The sequence below is a fragment of the Nuphar pumila genome, chromosome 6 (genome assembly GCF_984573655.1).
Source record: "Nuphar pumila chromosome 6, dmNupPumi1.hap1.1, whole genome shotgun sequence".
NCBI lineage: Eukaryota > Viridiplantae > Streptophyta > Magnoliopsida > Nymphaeales > Nymphaeaceae > Nuphar > Nuphar pumila.
Window position 1 is genome coordinate 49,010,343 of NC_143254.1, and position 21,565 is coordinate 49,031,907.

At 39.0% G+C, this 21,565-nt stretch overlaps 2 protein-coding genes across 3 annotated transcripts; one reads left to right on the forward strand and one right to left on the reverse strand.

Moving 5' to 3' along the window:
- Positions 1–2,347: 2,347 nt before the first annotated feature.
- Positions 2,348–4,220, forward strand: LOC149834801 (arabinosyltransferase RRA3-like). The gene is made up of 2 exons (XM_090010298.1): positions 2,348–2,512; positions 2,937–4,220. Exons 1-2 carry the CDS (start codon positions 2,378–2,380, stop codon positions 4,053–4,055), a joined length of 1,254 nt encoding a protein of 417 aa, XP_089866424.1. The 5' UTR covers positions 2,348–2,377; the 3' UTR covers positions 4,056–4,220.
- Positions 4,221–5,300: 1,080 nt separating this feature from the next.
- LOC149834802 (G-box-binding factor 1-like) lies at positions 5,301–16,009 on the reverse strand. 2 transcript variants are annotated; one of them, XM_090011566.1, is made up of 12 exons: positions 15,879–16,009; positions 13,380–13,494; positions 13,262–13,309; positions 13,054–13,146; positions 11,944–12,030; positions 10,990–11,159; positions 10,827–10,884; positions 10,415–10,454; positions 10,035–10,315; positions 9,776–9,853; positions 6,180–6,305; positions 5,301–5,672 (listed from the first exon to the last, which is right to left on the reverse strand). In XM_090011566.1, the coding sequence occupies exons 2-12, from the start codon at positions 13,440–13,442 to the stop codon at positions 5,472–5,474; spliced, it is 1,245 nt and encodes a 414-aa protein (XP_089867692.1). In that variant the 5' UTR covers positions 13,443–13,494; positions 15,879–16,009; the 3' UTR covers positions 5,301–5,471. The 2 variants fall into 2 exon arrangements, with proteins under 2 accessions (XP_089867692.1, XP_089867691.1); XM_090011565.1 differs by having other exon boundaries at positions 10,415–10,463.
- Between the last annotated feature and the right edge of the window lie 5,556 nt (positions 16,010–21,565).

Sequence of the window (21,565 nt, forward strand, 5' to 3'; positions counted from 1 at the left end):
TTATTCGAATCAACAAGAGCTTGAAAACGATAATGTGAAATATATCCAAGGCGGCAATGCCAAATATGAGCAAAAGTGAAAATGGAAAGAGCGACTTCACCAGTGGCCTCAAAGATGTACAACATTTTGCAGTTTACCCACTCCAATCATTTGTTTCGAGTGTTGATCCTGAATTATACAAGAAATTATACAAGAATCATTAGTGAAAGTGACATTATATTGTAAATCTTGTGTGACTTTACTAATAGAAAGCAAATTATACTTGAAACTGAGCACATACAAGACGTTGGATACACACAGTCTTGAGTTTAAGTTGACACTTCCAATGTGGATGACAGGTGTGGTTGGTGGCACCTATATCAATTACCCAATAAGGAGAATGGCAAGAAAGAGACAAGGCTTTACCTGGTAAGTTGACTTGAGGTTCCAGTTTACCTTGAGATATGGTTTGTGCTGAGAAAAAGGCTTTGAGAGCACTATATTGTTCATAAATATCTGAGGCATGGCGGTATCACTGGTGACCGAATTTGCTTTTGGAGCGATGTTGGGATATCCATGCAGCTGATAACATCAAGCTTTGATATGGCCTAATTTTTCACAGTAATCACATTTAGGCCTTGTATATTTTTGTTGTGGCCCCATTTAAACTTCTCTCGAGTTTACATGTGGAGCCATATTTTTGCCGCCCTTTGATTCAACCGTGGCAGCCAACATGATTTGTTCACTCGATGGTAGATGGAGCATGCGCCTGTAGGTGCCGATGAACATGATGGTGCACTCACACAGATTATGAAAAAGACGGGAACAAGATTATAGAACCCGCTTTGATACCATGTTAAAAGATGATTGAATGGAAAAAACACTAGTTGTAGAGACGACGATAATGGAGAATAGGAAAACTCGATTTTCCTCGTTGTATATTGCATAACTGTTACACGGTATATACATACATGATCCCACCACGATTTTGAAGATGAATAAAGAAAATTTTATCTAAAACTAAAAGGGAAAATTTATCTACAACTAAAAGGGAAAAAATTATCTTATAACCAAATAAGATGGAATCGATAAGGTGACTGCCAAATGCAGAGATCTTATTGATTTCATTCCAACAAATATAAAGCAGGGATGGAGGTTAAAATCAAAACCCGTGTGGGGATGAAGGGTAGAATTTTGAGACAGAGCGAGGCTAGCTGGAGACCTTGTCCCCCACCCCCACCCTGGTCCACTGCCATCCCTAGGCACAAGATGAGGCATAATAGGGTGGGTAACGAGCTGAACGATCCAAACAGGGCATGTTCCGGCTCTGTTTGTTTATCGATGTATTGAGCCACTCTAAAAAAACCAATGTACTGAGTTTGTGACTTAGCTTGCGCTCATATTTAATCGAGCTCAGTTCCTCCTCTTATGAGACAAGCCAAACACAAATTGGTTTGTGTAAAAGATTCCATGTTATTTATACATGAAGTATATATATATATATATATCTTTATGCATTATATTATATATATATATAACATAGAAATTATATTTTTTACTTATAAGAACTCACTCGAGCTGAGCCAAGCCAAACACAGGGTATTTGGGCTTGACTCGTTTAAGCTAAACAAGTTGCTTGTGACTCATCACAAAGAGCCGAACCGAACCGATACTAGAGCTGTTTGGTTTTGCCAGCCCGCACAACGTTTATCCAAATGGTCAGATCATGTTGTCCGATAATAAATATGTCTAGTAGGTAGGGGTGGGCAACAGTCCAGGTGGCTCTATGGGTCAAGCCGACCCAGCCTGTCATGGGTCGGGTTTGGGTCAAGTCTTTAGGCCGGACCCATTAGTTACTCGGCCGAAACCCAGCCCGTTATATATGTGGGCTGGGTTCAGATCTGCACGCAGGCTATTGAGCTGGTCTAAGCTATTTATTAATTATTAATAATACAAAAAATTTAAAAATATTAATTAATTACATAGTAACTTGATAATTATTATTATTTACCTAATTATTTGTATTAATTTTAAGAAAACTAAAAAACTAATTAGTTGATACATGAAAACTTATTAATTATTTATTATTTACTTAATTAGTTGTGTTTGAGCCGGCCCACTTCATATTGGCCCATTGGGCCAATGGGCCGGATCATGGACAGCTCTTCAAACTCGAGCTCGTTAAGAACTGACCGCACTTAAATGCCGGCAGGCTGAGAACGGGCCCGGGCCGGCCCGATGGCCACCCCTAGTAGTAGGGTACCGTTTTAGGAATACGAAGGGAAAATAACTCGACTCACTGCAATTGAGCTGCGGTGGGTGTGGGATAGTTTTTCTACGCTCTTTTTGCTTGTTTCTCCCACTCACTATCAAAGAGAAGTGCCCGACATCCAAAACCATGAGCGGGCGGCGAGACGCGCTCCTGGTGAAAGGCAACGGCCAGCCGATCCGTCGGTCGAGAATCGTCGTGGCTATCGGAATCGGCGTTCTCATTGTCTCCATCTTCGCTTTCTTTTCCCCAAATGGCTTCCAGGTATCCTCTTTACAAGTTCTGCTCCAAGGAAACAAGGGGTTTCCTAAATTTTCAGTATCTTAGTCTTCACTGGTTTAATTTGCTCCTGTATTCTTTCAAAAAAAAAAAAAAATTGGTCTTCTGTATGTGTTTCGAGGTCTCTTCCTTTAGGATTCACGAAAATTTGTGCTTTTGGAACTTATAAATTTACACGAAATCTGTCTGTTTTGAGAATATGCTAAATCCGTTATCAGTTTTATGTATGTGAAAATTATGCCTAAAGGCGTGGTGTTTTTTCCTCTGTTGGTTAGAACTTAGTTGGGTCATCAAAGCTTCCCGAAATTTTTTTTTAGTTCGCTGCATTATTTTTGAGTTTAGATTAGATGCATAGGTGAAAGTTGGCTTAAAATGGATGGTTTTGAACTTTATATGCTTGGCCTGTTAGGTCAATTCAATCCGTTGTGCATCTCCTGAACGAATTGACAAGTTGAGCTCGGAGCTTAATTTGTTGTTAGAGAATAACGAGGAGTTGAAGAAACAGATTAGGGAGCTAAACATAACGCTTCAATCAGCAGAAAGAAGGAAGGACCATGCGGAGAGAAGGTTTCTTGAATTGGGGCTGCAGCACAAAACCGGGGCCTTGGGAACCGTTAAGAGTGAAAGGACCAATCCAACCGTGATTCCCGATTCGACCATCAATCGGAGGTTGCAGAACATACTCGAGGAGGTGGCTGTTAACAAAGAGCTCATAGTCGCCGTTGCCAATATCAATGTCAAGGACATGCTGGAGGTCTGGTTCAAGAGCATCAAGCATGTGGGTTTACCCAATTATCTGGTCGTAGCATTGGATGATGATACAGAGAGCTTCTGCAAGAGTCGGGATGTTCCAGTTTATAGGAGGAACCCAGACGAAGGTGTGGATTCCGTTGCGAAGAACGGCAACAACCATGCCATTTCAGGCTTGAAATTCCGGATTCTGAGGGAATTCTTGCAGATCGGTTACAGTGTTCTTCTCTCCGATGTGGATGTTGTCTACTTGCAGAACCCCTTTGATCATCTGTACAGAGATTGTGATGTCGAATCCATGACCGATGGTCACAACAACTTCACGGCCTATGGGCATAATGACGTCTTCGATGAGCCTGCAATGGGGTGGGCTCGCTATGCTCACACAATGCGCATATGGGTTTACAACTCTGGTTTCTTTTATATCAGACCGACCATCCCTTCCATTGAGCTTTTGGATCGTGTTGCGCAGAGGCTCACGAGTAATCGTAATTTGTGGGATCAAGCGGTCTTTAACGAGGAGCTCTTCTTTCCTTCGCACCCTGGATACGAGGGGCTTCATGCATCAAGGAGAACCATGGATTTCTATCAATTCATGAATAGCAAGGTTTTGTTCAAGAGCGTCAGAAAGGACCCCAACTTGGCCAAGCTTAAGCCTGTGATTGTTCACATCAACTATCATCCTGATAAGCTTTCTAGGATGCAGTCAGTTGTGGAGTATTATGTGGACGGGAACGAAGATGCACTAAAGAGCTTTCCTGATGGTTCTGAGCGGTGAAACCTTTACGCTGCATGGCATTCTGACCGTGTGCTTGCTTGATAGGAGCCCTTGGCTCACCGCATGAACTTCATGGTTGCTTGAAATGTATGCTTTGGCGTCCTTCGATGGCTAAATGTCATAGTTGTATTTTTTTTTTCACAATTGAGTGCTAAATTTTCATCATTTTCCATGTTACTGCAAATGCCATACGTTTCTCCCTGCAAAACTGCTTCATACGGTCCGTTGTGGTTGTTTAATGTCAGTTCAGTTAGATCAGGATTGGATTACTTGGACTTTACTAACATTAAAATCGTTGCTTTTGTACCTGACATACACGGCTGTTAAATTTGGTTGTTACCACCCTTGAACATGTAGCCTGGTTGATCTCATTCTCCTTATATGTGCCGTTGATCATATTAGTTGTGCTTGCCGACATCTATCCTAAAATCTAAACATATTTTGCTCAATCCAAACTAAGAAATCATAAAAGAAAAATCTTTTTTATCCTAATAAATCTCCTAAATACTCGCCAACGACAGTAAATTTCAATTCCCCTTAATAAAACTCGTCACACACACACACAGATTATGTTTAAGACAAAATAATCATAATTTAATATTCGCTAAGAAGTGGTTTACATTTTTAGGCTTAACAGGTTTTTAAGAAACACATTATAAAATAAATTTTTAAAGAATCGCTTTGATAGATAAGCATGCGCCAAGTTTCCTTCTTGGCGCAGTTTCAGATCCAGAAAAACTGCCACCATTCCTTCCATCTGGTGGACACAGAAAGCACCAGTATCTTCACCATTCACTAAATGTGTGTGCCCACCAGAGAGAACTTTGCAATACGAGTATGTGCTGCAAGGAGTAAAGGATTCACAGCTAATTAAGATAATTTCACAGCTTGATTGCCAAAAGAAGTAACAATTCCCTATTCAGCCTCCAGTATCTTTTCCCTTCCAAGTCCCTGCGATCATTTTCATTTTTTTAACAACAGTGCCATCTTTCGTGGAGTCCACAGCCTGATGCAGTTTAAGAGAGACATTACCAATGGTAAGGATGCTTGTGAGCTTCCACTGTCCAGTTTACTGGTAGTATAGGGGGCTTCATAAGCATCTGGACCTATTTTCAGATACCTGTGGCATCCATGACTCAGCTGGCAGCAACACATTATCTCACATAAACAGCTGCCATGCTCCTGCAGTGTTTTTTTTTAAGCGGGCATCGAAAGCTCCAGTTTATGCATGAAGAGACATGTATCTCCAGTCAAAACTCTCCTACTTCACCAGCCAATTCATTTCAAACATGATTCTCACTTACAGCGCCACAATTAAACGCATCAATTTAGAGAGACTCGAACTCTACACAATTTACAAAGCCTATCGATAGTGTTACACAGGATCACCACAATTTGATTGTGGGCAGCTGACCTTTAATTTTTTCTGGACTCAAGCTTTCCGTTGGTGTTAAAGAATTTGCTATTTTTGGGACCAGAAATCAAACTGCTTCCCTTAGACAAGTCACGTGAGTGCCCATTGCCTTCACTGCTAACCGCAGTAAAAGCCATGGAGTCTGCACCTTCTTGGTCCAACATGGATAATGCTTCAGGTCCATAATACCGCGTCAGTTGTTCCTGTTAGAGAAAGCAGACAGTAAGACCGGTTTGCCACAAGCATTTCGAATTACCAAGATTACCATAAAACCCTTCCAATCTATTGTCAATGATAGGATAACATTCCACAAAAGGCACGTAGCATGCACGCGCACACACATACATTGCATCAAGTCTGGAGTCTGGACTCAGGATAAATAGCATGAAAACTTGAGGGGCTTTAAAAGATATTGTTGCACGGAAATTGTTCAACCTCTTATGGACACAACTATCACCTAAGTACATTTTTTAGTCATCTCAAAGATGTATGTTTCATACAACCGTCTGTAACAGGTCATCCAAGTCACAGACTCACCATGCCCCTAATGACCTGAACAACAACTAACACTATCACACGACTCCACTGTAAACCATAGCTAAGCTAATCAGGTTAAATTTTTACCTGAAACATGCATACATAGAAAGCACAAGGGTGTCTACAAAGTGAAATTAAACCATTCAAAAGGAAAAACAACCAGAATATCTCACCAATATGGATGCATTTTCAGATGTAAGCTTCTCACACTCATCAGAAAGATGCTGGAGTTCAGCTTGGAGATTTTGATTCTCAGTGTTCAGTAGCTCCACCTTTGCTGCTAGTTCTTCACACTCAGCCTGTTCAAATAATGACTTCATTAAAGATGATCATAGATTTCCTCGAAAACTGAAAACCAGCAAATCCAAGCATTCTTAAGCTATCATGAATGGTTTCAGCAGGTCATGAATGGTTTCTAGGAAGAAAAGTACAAATAGTGTATGATCAATGCACCTCCTATATCCATAAGATATCACTATTGTACTAAAAATTTTGAATCATGACCTCAGAGGTTGCTTCAACCCAAATACAGCTTTCTTTAAATTGCATACTTGGCCTTTTCCATCTTCTTGAGCAAATCTAATAGGTAAGTTCATGCTTTCATGTAAACCTCTCCTTAAAGATCCCCATCAAGAAGTATGTTCTTCACATAATGTAGAATTAGCTTATTTACCACACGAGTGTTGTAAAGGTGGAGTTAAGCTTAAGAATGGTTCTTGATACTCAATTGCATGTCTAAGTGTATGGTTTCACTATAAATCTTTATACTTTTATAACTAATTCATATGGCTTGAGCTTAAATGTGTAATTTGCACCCAACACTTTCTTGTGAAAGATAGAGAAGTTAACTCTCATGTTCTACTTTTCTTTAAAGAAGCCGTATCATTCTCCATAGCCTCTTTCTACTTGGGGCTTTACAATGCCCCTACTATATTCTTGGGAATTGGAATCGAGCCTCGGTTTGCCACAAAAGCCTTGAATTTTGACATTGATTTAAATCGGAAAAAAAATGACAGGATGAGAAATACAAAGTCTTTTACCTTATGGCAAGTGTTAAACCAAGATCAGAAATGTTGTTACCTTGTTTAGGTTGATCATTTGACAATTGAACTTCATGATCAACTAATTCCAGAAGACCCTCGTTTTAGAGAATGGAATGTGAGGCATGACAGCTTTCCTCCCTCCACCAGCACACATCAACATCGTCTTAGATATCTCACTATTACATAAAGGACTAGGACTCAAAAAGACCACATAAATATAGCAATTCTATGTGTCTCAATCTTCTTCACCCCCTCGTTTTGATTAGAAAAATATTAGGGTACTTTATCTAGATCAATGAATATCTCATAAAGACAAATATGATAGCTTTTGGATCCAACTTGTCTCTAACCTTACAATCATGGACAAAGTACATGCAACCAAACACTCGAGTAACATGAAAAAAAGGTTGCTTCAGAACTTAGAATTTGCAAATGAGATTTCCCTCTAAGAACATCTGAAGGCATCCTATTAATGACATAGGCTGCAGTCAACACTGTGTCACTAGTATCTTCTAGAAGCATTTCTCTCAATAGGAATGCTCTTGCAACTTCAAAAAGACATTTTTTTCCTTTCAGCCACCCATTTTGTTGGGATGTGTAGGAACATGGAGTCTAAGGATCAATTTCATGTTAAAATTGGAAAATATATTCTCAACCACTATCAACTCTCAAATTCAAGGTAGCATTATACCAAGTCTCAAGACTCAACTATCTTATGAAACAAAAGAAAATTTGTACATACCAAATCCCCATAAATCAATGGACTAACTCAAAATAAGTAAAACACCAAGACAAGTTCACAGCATATGAAATTTTACATTGATCAGCTGTTTGACAAGTGTCACAATGTAAGACTGCATTAGTCTTCCAATTACTAGGTCATGAGTCATGACACAAAATTTGCAACTTAAATAAAAAAAGAGGCCCTAATTTCAAATGCAGCAACAAAATAGGTGCCATAAGAAATCATTACATGCCGTTTATTCAACACATTAAGCCTGTATGCTTATATCTATACTCAAATGTCTCTCCATCTTCAAATCCTGAAAAATGCAATAGGATGGGTAAAATGTCACTCAAATAACAGGAACACCGGGAACATGAAGAATAAGTATCCAAGGATAAATTTGACATATCTAGACCACCTTTCCCCTGAACGGGAGAGGGGCATCCAACTGCAAGATGTAATGTGGACTACTGAAACAAAAATAGTCTCAAAACAAGGATCCTCGCACTATTTATGTGATCCATAGCTCAAATATATGATCCAACCTCATGATTTAATAAATAGGATCAGCATGATAGAAATGGGGAGTAGAGGTAGAAGGCCCAGCAACTTCATGACTTCCAATTCTCTAATGATTCAACCCTTCATTTCTCTTGATCAAGAAGAATACTACATCCTTCTCCATGATATTTATGTATGGGCCTTACCACCTCTAGTGTTCGGTCTACTGTATACCACTTTCCACCAGTCATTTCATGGGATGAGACCATACTCCAAGACTTTTGTGAGTTTTAATCCCTTGGAATCACACTAATCTTTTTTTTTTTAACAAACATTCAGCAAGCTATGAATCCACTACTACCCTTTATAGAAGACCAAATAAAATCTGAAATAGCAGAAAGAAACTTGAAGATATCCAACTCCACAACTAACAATCCAGTGAAGCCAAAATTTTGTGGGAAAACCTTTCAGAACTTAAACCACTCATAAATGCAATACTGATTTGATGTGGAACTTCATTTTTTATATGAAACTTTGGTGATTGTGGGGCACTGGTTTTTAGATTCCTTTTACAAACATGTAAAATCAACAAAAATTCATTGATTTATCCACTACGAACAATCATGGGGACCATATATGTACTTTCATATCCACAAAAGTGAAAATATTAGAAAATCAATGGGGCTACTAGACGGTGTGATGTTATCCATAGTAGCACAAAGATTGTTACTTTTACTATATATATATATACACAAAAATGAAAATATTAGAAAATCAATGAGGCTACTAGAGGGTGTGATGTTATCCATAGTAGCACAAAGATTGTTACTTTTACTATATATATATATATATATATATATAGATAGATAGATAGATAGATAGATAGATAGATGTATGGAAGTTAATATTTTGCACCTATCAAATTTTGAAACTCTGTGGTAGTTGATAGTTCCTTACATGTTAATTGCCAGCAACAAGGGCAATTGAGTATTCATGGAAAACGCACCCACATTTATCAGTTGTAATTTGAAACATACGGGGTATAACTTTGTACATTTTATAGATTTTCTAAAATGCCCATAGCCAATGAAAATTAATGCAATACAAAAGCATGTTATTTCCAAACTTAGGGGAAATTTTGTTGAAATTTATTAACATTTTTCAATTAGTTAATACTAACAAACAATCAACCCACTTACATACATGTGTGAGTGTGGAAGATATATATATATATATATATATATATATATATATATATAGAGAGAGAGAGAGAGAGAGAACAAATTGATTTTTCATTTTTAATATCTAGACTTCTATTTAATACCACATATGGAACAATAACGTATGTGCCACTAAAGAAATTGCAAGCATTAGCAAAACATTATGAACATTTTACCAGAAAGCCTTTTGGCAAAGATGCTACATAAAACAACAAAAAATGTGTGCAAAATTTAAATTACACAAGAAACACATATAAAAACCTTCATCATTAGCATACTTGCTTACGAAGCCTTGATCTTCTAGCAGATTCACGATTAGATTGTTTTCTCCTTTGCCTCTTCAGTTCACGCTCATCCTGTTAATGTTCAAGAATCAGCAGCTAGCAAATTTAGATGATCAAGCAGACATTTCAAAACCAAATTATTATTGATTTCATGATTTAACAAAGAAAGAATCACATTGTGAAATTCAATGAACATTGGGCATCACAATCTAAGCCAAGTGAAAGTGATAATTTTTTTTACAAAGGTACATACCTGAATCCAAAGGTCGGATGGAACCCCTTCTCGGCCAATTATCGTTGTTGGCACAGCCGCTGATGAAACACCTGCTGCAGTAGATCTTGCCTTTACATTTACAGCTCCAGCTGGAGATGTATTCCAGAGATCCATCCCTATGTTAAGATTGGTCGTTGGGCCAGCAGACTTTCCAGGCACAGTCACGGGAGGGATTAATGCAGCCTGCCCCTGAGCATTAAAATATGATTCGCCAGTCGGGCCCATATATTGTGCAGCATTGTTGAGCTGAGCATTTGCTCCTGAAGTAGTAATCAAATCAATAAATCTTCTAACTGGATAGAATCTATGCATTTGAAATATATCTATGCCATCAATTTATTTGAAAGACAGTAGTTTACCATCCGCTAGCATCTGATCGAAACTCCGTTTCCTTGTGTCCTGCAACTCCTAAATGCAAGACTGAGCACATCAGGATTCATAGAATCTCTCAAATCAAAGAGCCAGATTAAAATAAGGTAACTAGTAATAAAAATACTTTGTAAAATACCAAAAATGAAAGATACAATTTCTTTCAAATGGATGGAAAAAATATCCTGAATAAGTTGAAGAAATGATCAAAGGAGAATTTAAATACAAACTGAAAAGTACTAAGAAAATAATTGCATCAATCATGTCAGCTATTGATGAGAATAATTACTTCTTGAATACTAACAGTATGCACCTAAAACATGTTAACTACTTTTCATAATGCAAATTTTTTTTAGCAAATCATTATTTTGGAGAACTATGAAAAATAAGGCAAAAGAATACATGTCGATTTTCATTATCCTCGCTGGCATCTGATGAATCTTCACTTCCACTCTCCCCACTGTTTAAAAGCATTAAGTGAAAGCATCAAGCAAAACCTTTCCAAAATCCTACATAAAGCCACTACCAAAGACGAGAAATTTATTGGCTTTCTTTAAATAGCTACCTGTGTGAGATATCCTCATTTGCCGAACCAGATCCTGTTTTTTCACCCTCTCCAGATTTTCCACTAGTGAAACCTATATTTCCAGAGCTTCCCTTTGGCTTCTTCATCAAGCCCCGTGCTTTATCATCTGAGGTTTTTCCTTCTGCTTCAGTAGCAGATGTCACTGGAACCTATCACCAAAAGAATAGATTTCATTCTGTTGAATAACTCATAAGATGAGAGAAAATAATGGTTACTTTAAAGGCTGTATTTAGCAGTCATTAAGCATAAAATAAGAACAAGAATTGCACTTTCTCAAATGCTCCTGGAAACCTCAATTTTCAGCGATCATAAACAGAAGCTCTATCAACAACAATGGCTCAATCAAGTTTCTTTAGATTCAGCAGGGAGAGCTTCTAAAACTACATAGCAAGATTGGGCTTCACTTCCGGGAAGACTCTTTCCCAAGTAAAGTCAAAGTTCAAATCAATACGAGTTGCTAAATTTAAATTAATGAAGACTTGAAAGGCTACAACTCTGCCACGTCACCGTCAAGTCTAACAAGTCTTCACCATGAAATTGAATAATAGCCACACCATTAATTGACAGGTTCAAGTCCCAACTGGTTGAATCATAATAACACATGCATAGATTTAACCTGATGCAACTTGCAGACTCAGCACACCCATGTTTACTATGGTACACCATCCCAGTAAGTAGGTGTAAACATGTTTGAACATGTACTTGCATGCATGAGCAAGACCATATCACAATGAGATTTGAATGAAACAACCACATGTCAGCATCAAATTGAATGGTAACATGAAAGAATATTTAGGTGGTTGGGCATTGAGCCATGAACAAAATTATGGGCTGCACATTGAAAAATTGGAATGCTTTAACAATCTCAGCAAAATACTTGTTATGAAATTAAAGGAAAATGCAAACCTCAAACAGTAAAGAAAATATTATTACCGGAGTCATGCTTGGATGAGCATAAATTCCACCATGTGCGTAGAGTGCAGGATATGGAAGTGGGGTCCCATAAGGTGGCATTAAGTGCTGAAAAGCAAACAAAATCCCCTGAGTGCAACAGCGGAATAAATGTGCATCAAAGTATGGCATTCCTAGTATAAATTTCTCATGTAAGCTATGTCACATGGGTGCGGGTGCGGGTGCGGGTGCGACACGGGTGCGGCACAATTTTAAAAATTTTGGACACGGGGACTCGGCTATATATATAAATATTTTTTTTTTAAAAATATATATATATATATAATAATATATCCTGTGTGTGCATATATCTATATAAATTTTGGACACTCGGCTCGTGACTCTTCCGAGTTGTCTCAGATCCTGAATTAACTGAGTTAAAATAGTAGTATAACTGGGTTAGAACCAAACTTAGCTGAGTTTATCATTGACTCGGCTGAGTCTTAGCTACCATGGGAATAAAACATCATCAAGGTATTAATTAAAAGCATTAACTAAAAGCATGTTCTGGTAAATGCATTAAACATCTTTTGCTAAAATTATAACATTAATTAAAAGCATTAAAAGCTTTTAATTTTTCAAAGCTAGATTTGAAAAAGAGAGAGAATTAAATGATCTCGGTGGATGAAAAATGTTGGTACTGGTGGATGAGAATTTATTAGCCTTTATAAGAGATAGAACTCGGTGGATGAAAAGTGTTGGTACTCGTGGATGAGAATTTATTAGCTTTTAAGATTGAGAGAGAGAATTAGATGATAATATTTAAGAATAATTTTTTATGGGGCTTATGAGAGAGAGAATTAAATGATAATTAGCTTTTTTCATGCTATATATATTTTAAAAACTATATAAAAAGATCATTTTTTTTGTTTTTTGCTATAAAAATGGACAATTTTGGACTCGGTCAAAGTTGACCGAGTCCAAAAGTGGACGGACTCGGCCTCGACTCGTTGACCGAGTCCGACTCGGCGTTGACCGAGTCCAGGCCGAGTCCGAAGCCGCACCCGTGTCCGCACCCGTGTCGGGGCGTGTCGACTCGGGTGCGGCGCCTCCCTAGCCGAGTCCGTGTGACATAGCATGTAAGGCTATTACCTGGCCTCCCCACAAGTAGGGGTGTGGTACTGAAGAAGATGGAACTGGTGATTGAAAAAAACCAGGGGGAGTAGCTCCAGAACCATAATACGCCTACATTCATGAGCAAACTTTCTGAATTTTTAGAATCCTCATTAGCTTGATAAATGGTTCAGCACAACACAAGGTTCCATTTAAGTCTTGCAAGAAAGGTTGTTGTGTAACAAACCTGCACTGGTGTAGCCCAATCAGGATAGGAAGGCGTTGATGGAGTTTCCTGCAAGAAGGCATATTCAACATACCAAGAACAGGCATAAGGAACATGGGTGTGAGTAAGCATAACTAACCGCTTGTGTTGAAGCAGATGGTTTGGAAGGTTTTCTAGGAGTACCCTCTTCCCCAGACCCCATGACTCTAATCAAAGGTTATAAGCGACAGAATCCAACTTGATTTAAGTCCACTCTGCAGTTCACATGGTTATGAATAGGCTAGCCCTCTAATGAGCATCAGACAACATCTTTTGAAGTATGAAATACATTACCAATTAGTCGGAGAACAGAAGAAACATATAAACAGGAAATAAGCAGTAATGTATATATAGAGCTTATCTAAAGTTAAATCTTTGATATTAAGCAGTGTTCAAGTGATTGAAATGACAAAGACACTCTTAAAAGCAATAGCATGGTTACCTTTTGGGGCAAAGAATGTTGTTTTCATTTTTCAATTTCAAATTACTGAAGTACATCTTGTCACATTTTGAAAAGTATGTTTTGTTTTCCTTCAAAACAAAAGACTCATACGACCTCCAAAAAGTAGCCATGTATTCTTAAAAATGTCATTGCTTTTAAAGGTGTTTTGGTTTTTTAATCAGTTGCACATTGATAACCTTAATAGTAAAAGCAACACTAGAGTGATAAACCAACACATGCAACACACCCACACACACATAGGATACAATACCTTTTTTACTATTTTAGGAGAAATCTGGCCCCATGGATGTGATCTACATGCTCCATTTAGTGAGGATCCACATTCTGATCATTAGATCTCAACACCAAAGCAGGTTTTTCGGAGATTGAAAATTCAATGGCATTAAATGAATCAAAATTTTCCGACTCAAGAACATGTTTTTTCATCAAAAAACACGACCCAATGGTTGATTCCCACCAAATTAAGCATGCCGAACACATCTATGACATCAGATTGAGTTTAAACAACTTGCATCATCATATCCTAACTAGATTGCATATCCAAACCTTGTAGCAAATATATTCATATAGACATACATATATATAAACTGTGATTGTGTCAAAGAGCAGAGTGCACAGTGCATGTGTAGCTTGCATCGGGATACACCTGGTTCATGCACATCGCTCTTTCCAGGAAGGTGGCCACCTATGCTAGATCTTCCTATTTCAAATCAGATCCCGGGCTCGATCCTGTTTAGTATCAAGATAATTTTGTTACCATTCTTATATATGGGTCCGTGCAGCATTTCCACGACATCGTTATGATCTATCAATGGGACTTGGCCGGAAAGTGTTCTTGGCTTTACCATTAGCTTGGGTGGTTCTTGTTTCTGGTGTTCCAGTCACCTTTTAATGGCTCCCTTAATGTATGTGCCAGGAAGTGTCTGAAGAAGGGGACTACTCCCAGAAAATGCCCTGCCCTTAGGTTGTGGTTGGGGCAAACTTTCTTCTTTGCTCTACAAAGGTGCAATTACAAAATGATCATAGGATATATAACTGGACACTAAAGGGGCTGAATCTTTGTCCCCATCATATTTAGGAGACAATAAATAGGTGCTTTTAAAAACAGTGAACTGTTTAAGACCATGTGCACCATCTTGCATCCTAAGGACGTACTCATACAACTTTTGTAGTAGATGTGAAGGCTTTCATAAACATGCTTTCAACTTTCATCCACACTTATGTTGATTCCTTTTTGAGGTCATGTACTTGATTTCAGCATTGAGTCTCGTGCCTAATTTGCATCCATCATGTCCTGTCATAGATGAGTTTCTTGGACCTCATGTTGAATGCTTCATTTGAACCCCCATCAAATCAGCAACCCTAGGACCTTTTTCATAGTCCAAAGATCAATCCCTTTTTTCATCTCCAACCAAATCTCTTTAAAATTTGTTTGCAAGACTTTGAAGTCCATCGAAATTATACAGTCAAAGCTATGGAACCAATGAAAGCAATGGGATAAGCAAGCAAACACTTACATGTTTCACCACAACCTGACCCTATGTCCAAGCAACACCGTTCATCCTCTGACCACCATCAGTGAAAGATTACAAGAAGCAACGAAAGACTCAAGATAAACTTCACGAGAGAGCATAGACACTCAGGAAGATAAATAACACAAGCAGAGACTAAACCCCCACATTTTTCAAAACTAAAAACTAGAACAAAGCAAACTGAATACATAAAACGCATCTAACGCTCAAATGAAGAAGAGGAAGCTTTGGGCAAGCATGTCCTCAATCAATCGTCATACCAAACTACTACGAATCTCCGTAATTCCTTCCAATTTGCAAAAAAATCTTCCTCAATTCAGAAAGACACACCCTTTCCTCAATACACTCGCGGGGCTTCGTCCCTACCGAAAACCGCTCAACTGACACGAACTCGACAACTCAAAACACTCGAATTCCACTACATCACCCGAAGCGCGATCTCATCTCATCCGATTGGAACAGAGAAAGATCAGGAAATCGAACAACTATACGAATTCCCATGAAACACTTTGTCGAACCAAAGGAGGAAAAAAAACTGATCAAGCAGAAAAAACGAAGTAGGGTCACAATTGTGCCAAATTCACCGAGGAAACCAAACGCTAACCTGCTCCCATGATGCCGTCCAGTGAGATCCAGCAAGAGAGAGAGAGAGTACGGGCGCAGACGCACGAGAGGATGGATCAGGGTGGGTGAAATTGGGTGCGGTGAAAGAGATCTAACCGACGTGGCAATCTCGTGACATCGTGTCGAGCTACGATTGGAGGGGTGGGGCGTCTGTCGTCCCCTAGGGTTAGGGCTCTCTTAGCTGCTTAATTTCGGACGTCGATTCTCACAGCATGACGGATTTGCCCCTCGTTCTATGGTCCGTCAAATCTGAGGCCTAGTAGGCTGGGACTGGGTTCCATTCCCAAACAATGCTACGGCCTGGGTACCTGACATAGTGTACGACAGACGCTGACTCTTGAGTCAGGTCGTGTCGGTGTCACTTGGGTGGGATAAGTGGGCATTCTTTGGGGGGACTTGGAGAAAGTGAAACGGATAAACTTTGCTAAAAAGCGGCGAAGGAGGCACACCACGTGAGAAGTGACGTGGAGTAAGCCGATTGGCGGTGCGGGCTCCACCAGTGAGCTGCGTCTGCGTGCATCTGATAAGGAAGGTCTTGTTGAGCGCTGAGCCCACCTTGAGCATGGATTGAGACTAGTGATGATTCCTCAACCATATCTTCTTTGTTCTCTAATGCATTTCTAGTTTACTTGAAACCTTTTCGGACACAAGAGTTGGGTTTGACTGACACATGACATTATTTTAATTTTTAAACATGATGGAACTCTCATAGTGTAAAAAGTCTATAAGAGCTCCACCCATTTGGTACGGGCGATATGTGAATGACAAGAAGTTGACGTGGCCTCGCAAGTTTAAATCCAATGAGGGGTGTATCTTGTGAAAATGTGAAAGTTGGATGTACTCTTTTGGTGAACACAGGATACCTCAAGGGTTTTATCAACTCTCGGGTGTTTTGAATTTTACACTCCCTCTGATCCACGACCCAATTTTTTAAATACTTTTGTTGACGCAATTTTCAATGAAAGTTTGTCATGGTAGCCGGAGGGATTGAGCCATTAGAACCGGGAAAAGGGGCATCTTTATTTATTATTTTTTATTTTTTTTACCAGTCAAAGTTATATGCTCTTCTTAACGTATATAGCTCTCTTTTCCGAGTTAACATCAGAGTTTTCAGGTGAGTCGAAGATTAAGGTTTTGAGAGCTCTATATCTCATCATCATATATTTTTTTCAAATCTTATTATTGAATTATTTTCCTCTTCATTCACCCGTAGACATAGTGTAACACCTCGACTTGGGACCTCGAGAGTTTGAGTTCGGTTGATATTACTTTTCAGAGAGAATAGTTCAAAGTTCACACAGAGAAATATAAACATGACTAAATTTTTTTTTTTATTCTTGTTTCAATAACTCTTTTCTTTTACAATTTTCATCATTAATAACAAAAGCAAATAACAAATACATTATTGTTCAATAACATGAAAGTAAAAACTACCAAATACTCGGTAAGACCCACAATTTTTCAGACAACTTCTGAAAAAAAAATCACGAGGCATCTCCAGATGAAAATAGCATTTATACTCGAAATGTAAAATGAATTGATTCATGTGAGCCAAATATACTTAGGATATTCATATCTTCGCGAATATGTACTCAAACCGTCAGAGAGTCATAATTTTCTCCCTGAATAAAATCAAGAGATTTGTACGAGCCAACTTTCTTAGTTACGTCAATACGAAGAGAACAACGTACTAAAAAATTTTCAAAAAAAAATCACCAAAAACCCAAAATTTTTGTGAGACACACAGAAATGTTGGTGGGACCCAGAGAAATATTCCTCAAAAAATATCTGGTGTGACTCACAAAATATCCCATGAAATTTCCATGTGAGCCCCACATCAAAAATGAACCTCTTGGAAAATTCTAGAAAAGGCAAGAAGGGGAAATAAGGCTCTGGATTTTTCTAGCTTTTTCTAGAAAAAATCCAAAAGAGGTGGGATGTAACGCCCCAGATTTTCAAAACAAAGCTAAGTTAAAATTTTCATAAATTTTTCTTCTTCTTCTTTTCTTTACAGTGGAACTTAGAAAAGCTATTAGCAGCAGAATCAGACGATAATGAGTCGTCGATTTTAGAAAACTTTGGGCACATTACAGGTATGTGGCCAAGCAACTCATTGACCACCAAAGTGTTCAATTTTATCGAAAACCACATGTTTATTACAACATCACTGCTTGAAAAAGCAGCATAGGTTCAATAAACGGAAGCAGTACAACTTTATCTTGAGAAACCCTGGAACTCGATGATACCTTGCTCTGCATATCGCAACGCAAGTCCAACACTTAAAATCCCCATAAAACGGGGTCAGAATTACTGATGGTCTGGTAAGCAAGCAATCATGCATCCATTCAACTCAAGTAAATGCGTTGACCATTCAGGGTCACAGTTCGCTATAACGACGCTCAAGTCTCCATGACTTGGCGTATAACGCAAGAGCCTCCTCGAGGCTATGAGTTGAACATTCGCTCAAGTCTTCATGACTTAGCGCAAGCCTATTCAGGGCTGTGATTTGAATCTCTCACTCAAGTCTCCATGACTTAGCATAAGCCTCTTCCAAGTTGAATATTGTGTTCAAGTCTCCACGACTTAGCGTTGACCTCTTCAGGGTCTCAAAGGGATGTTTATCTCAAGTCTTTATACTTGGCGCATCTGTATCCCACGAGTCTAAGGACAACTCCTCGAGCTTCGCTTAGTCGTGCGGATACAACATAGGTCTTTGCCCAGTCGTTCCAGTAGTATACTGATTCTGACACATTCACAAAGGTTATGCAGGACTTGATACAACAATGTTCATTCACTCATACATTCAAGCATCGCTGAACCTAAGCTAATGGTTTGTTTCGATATTTAACCTCTCTCTCTGGGCTTAAATGAGGTATATCTGAGCATCAACGCGATGATCTGGGGGTTGATTATTCTATGTATTTTAGATGCCCAAGAGGCCTGTTGACCCCATCTCCCTAGTAGGATGGTACATTTTATACCATAAAAAATCCATACTAGGTATTCGGATGCATCCTGCTACTGCAATAGTTGGGTTCAATCCTTAGATATTTAATGATAATCATGACCTTCATACCTTTGAGTGACAGAGGTCATCATGAACTCTATCAGGTTCGAGGGTAATATATGTCACTCAAGGCTGCACCATCTTCCTCGGTGAGAAAATTCTGAAGGAGTCTGCCAGTCTGACAAGCTACTTAATGCATGCTTATAGGTCAGTCGTTGAGGAGATGTAACCGACCCCATTCAATGTGCCCCTAACATGGTCATCAACTGTGGGGTCTTTTTATTTTATTCATATGCATGTTGAACTCTGCTCTCGGCACTACAGCCATCACGAGCATCTCACATCTTTCGGGTGGACAACGTACTTTGGCTCTGCGGTCCTTACGAGTCTAGTTGTATATCAGTCTCACAATGAGCATGTATATGACACGATCTCAATGGATCGGCTGCTCGATGTATATCATCGTAATGAGCGCTTAGCATTGTCCAGACGCAGCCTTTACTCTGGCGTAGCGGCCCTTACCAGTAAGGTGCTCTTACAGGCAACAGAGAGACGAGTCATTCTGGCATTATTTCAACAACAGGGCATCTTCATGCCATTCAACTGGTTCTGGTAGCTCTTCTACCAACCATTTCGCCAGCACTTTCTTTGCTTCAACGGCAAGAGTGTGATGAACCTTTCTATGTTGTAGAAAGTATTGAGGGCATATGGACAACACCTTCTCTGTATGATGGAGTAACATGCTCTGCGCTTTCTGAGCTTGGTTGAATTTCTTCATAAAATTCAACAACACTCACTCTCTTTAACTGAGGAAACGTGTGTTTCTTTTAAGCCCGGTGAGCATCTTTTCAGAATTTTCAGCAGCACTTCTCCTCTTTGACGGGAAAATCGCTACGCTTTAACTCGGGAATGGATACACACCATTATGCATACTTTGCATCCATCAAGGTTTATTGGAACCTTGGGTCATAGTCAGACCATACTCAAATGACTTAGTCTTTACGAAAAAGTAGTTTTGCATAAAAGTAAAGCCTTTCCAATAAGGGCTTTATTCGTCAAGCACAATCTTGATCGAGGAGCAGTAATGGAATCACATTGGCGATTAGGAGTTGATCTCTATTTGAATGCTCACTTACGCGTTATATATGTAATATAAGCAGAAGCATGTGCTTTATATGACAGCGGCGTAAAGGAATGCATATACTTATTGTTTGGGGTGTGTAACCGAATGAAATATTCTACATATATATTTGCAGAAAGCAGAGAAGCCTTGGTATCGTTCGATGCAATGGCAAGACAAAATACGTAATTTAAAGGCATAATAAAAAATTGCAGGAAGCCTTGGCATCATACGACACGATGGTGAATGGTAAATTATATTTAAGCAGGAGCCTTGGCGATATAAGACGCGACGACAATCTCAAGACAATATATGTGAGAATCGACATCCAAAGATAGTTTCAAGGTGAGCGCGTGAACACCGAAGTGTCCTACAGAGCTCAACTAAAAACTAGGGCGAGATACTATTTTTAAGAACGCATATACTGCGCATTCAAACATATATATCTGACAATAGTCACAAGGTGAGCCCATGAACACCGAAGTGTTCTAGAGGGCTCAACCAAGGACTAGAGTGAGATACTACTTCAGAAGGTATATACTATATACAAACAAGCAAATACTTGAGAGATGGATCAATGGAATGAACTTACTTCAAATCGCAGAAGAAACGACTTCAAAACGCTCTGACTGCTTCGAACAGAGTTTGAGCCTTCCTTCGAGAGGTTAGACTAGGTCATATGAGGTCGACCTAGTTGAGAAAGAGGAAGAGCAGGTCAAGTTGCTCAACCTAAGTGGTTCAAACCAAACTGGGTTTGGTCCAAGTCAATTGGGTTCAGCAGGTTCGGACTTAGCCCAAGCTGACTGGGTCTGGGTTCAGAAAAATCAAACCAGGGTTTGGGACAAAAAAGGACTTTGATTTTGACTTCAAACCCAACTAGGTTCAAGTCAAGTCAACTAGGTTTGGACAAGGTCAGGTAAGCCAAGACCATGTAAGGCAGGCTAGATCCAGATCAGGCAGGCTCAAACCCACTCAGGCAAGCTAGGCTAGGTAGGAGAGGTTTAGGAGAGAGAGAGAGAGAAGGCAGAGGGGGGTTGGCGATTTTTTCTAAAGGAGGGTAAGGCTATTTATAGCCAAGGTTGCGTAGCCCCTAAGCAACCTCCTCTTTCTGGATTTTTTTAGAAAAATTTAGAAAAATCCAGAGGCTTCTTTCCCCTTCTTGCCCTTTCTTTCTGAAGAATTCCAAGAGGTTTCTTTTGGTGTGGAGCCCACATAGAAATTTCATAGGATATTTTGTGGGTCCCACCAGATATTTTCTGAGGGATATTTTTATGGGTCTCACCAATATTTCTGTGGGTCCCACAAAAATTTTGAGTTTTTGATGATTTTTTTCTGGAAAATTCTGAGTACGTCATTCTCTTTGTATTTATGTAACTAAGAAAGTTGTCTCGTATAAATCTCTTGATTTTATTCAGAGAGAAAGTTATGGTTCCCTAATGGTTTGAGCATATATTTGTGAAGATACGAACATCCTAAGTATAACTTGTTCATACAATTTAAGTTGTTTCGTATTTCAAGAATAGATGATATTTTCACCTGA

What these genes read in the sequence shown, in the direction of transcription:
- LOC149834801 (XM_090010298.1), top strand. Translation starts at nt 2,378, where the DNA reads ATGAGCGGGCGGCGAGACGCGCTCCTGGTGAAAGGCAACGGCCAGCCG. An exon ending in TTTCCCCAAATGGCTTCCAG is followed by an intron (nt 2,513 to 2,936) that starts GTATCCTCTTTA and finishes TTGGCCTGTTAG; the next exon opens with GTCAATTCAATCCGTTGTGC.
- LOC149834802 (XM_090011565.1), bottom strand. Translation starts at nt 13,442, where the DNA reads ATGGGGTCTGGGGAAGAGGGTACTCCTAGAAAACCTTCCAAACCATCT. An exon ending in CATCTGCTTCAACACAAGCG is followed by an intron (nt 13,310 to 13,379) that starts GTTAGTTATGCT and finishes GCCTTCTTGCAG; the next exon opens with GAAACTCCATCAACGCCTTC. An exon ending in GATCAAGGCTTCGTAAGCAA is followed by an intron (nt 6,306 to 9,775) that starts GTATGCTAATGA and finishes TTATTTGAACAG; the next exon opens with GCTGAGTGTGAAGAACTAGC.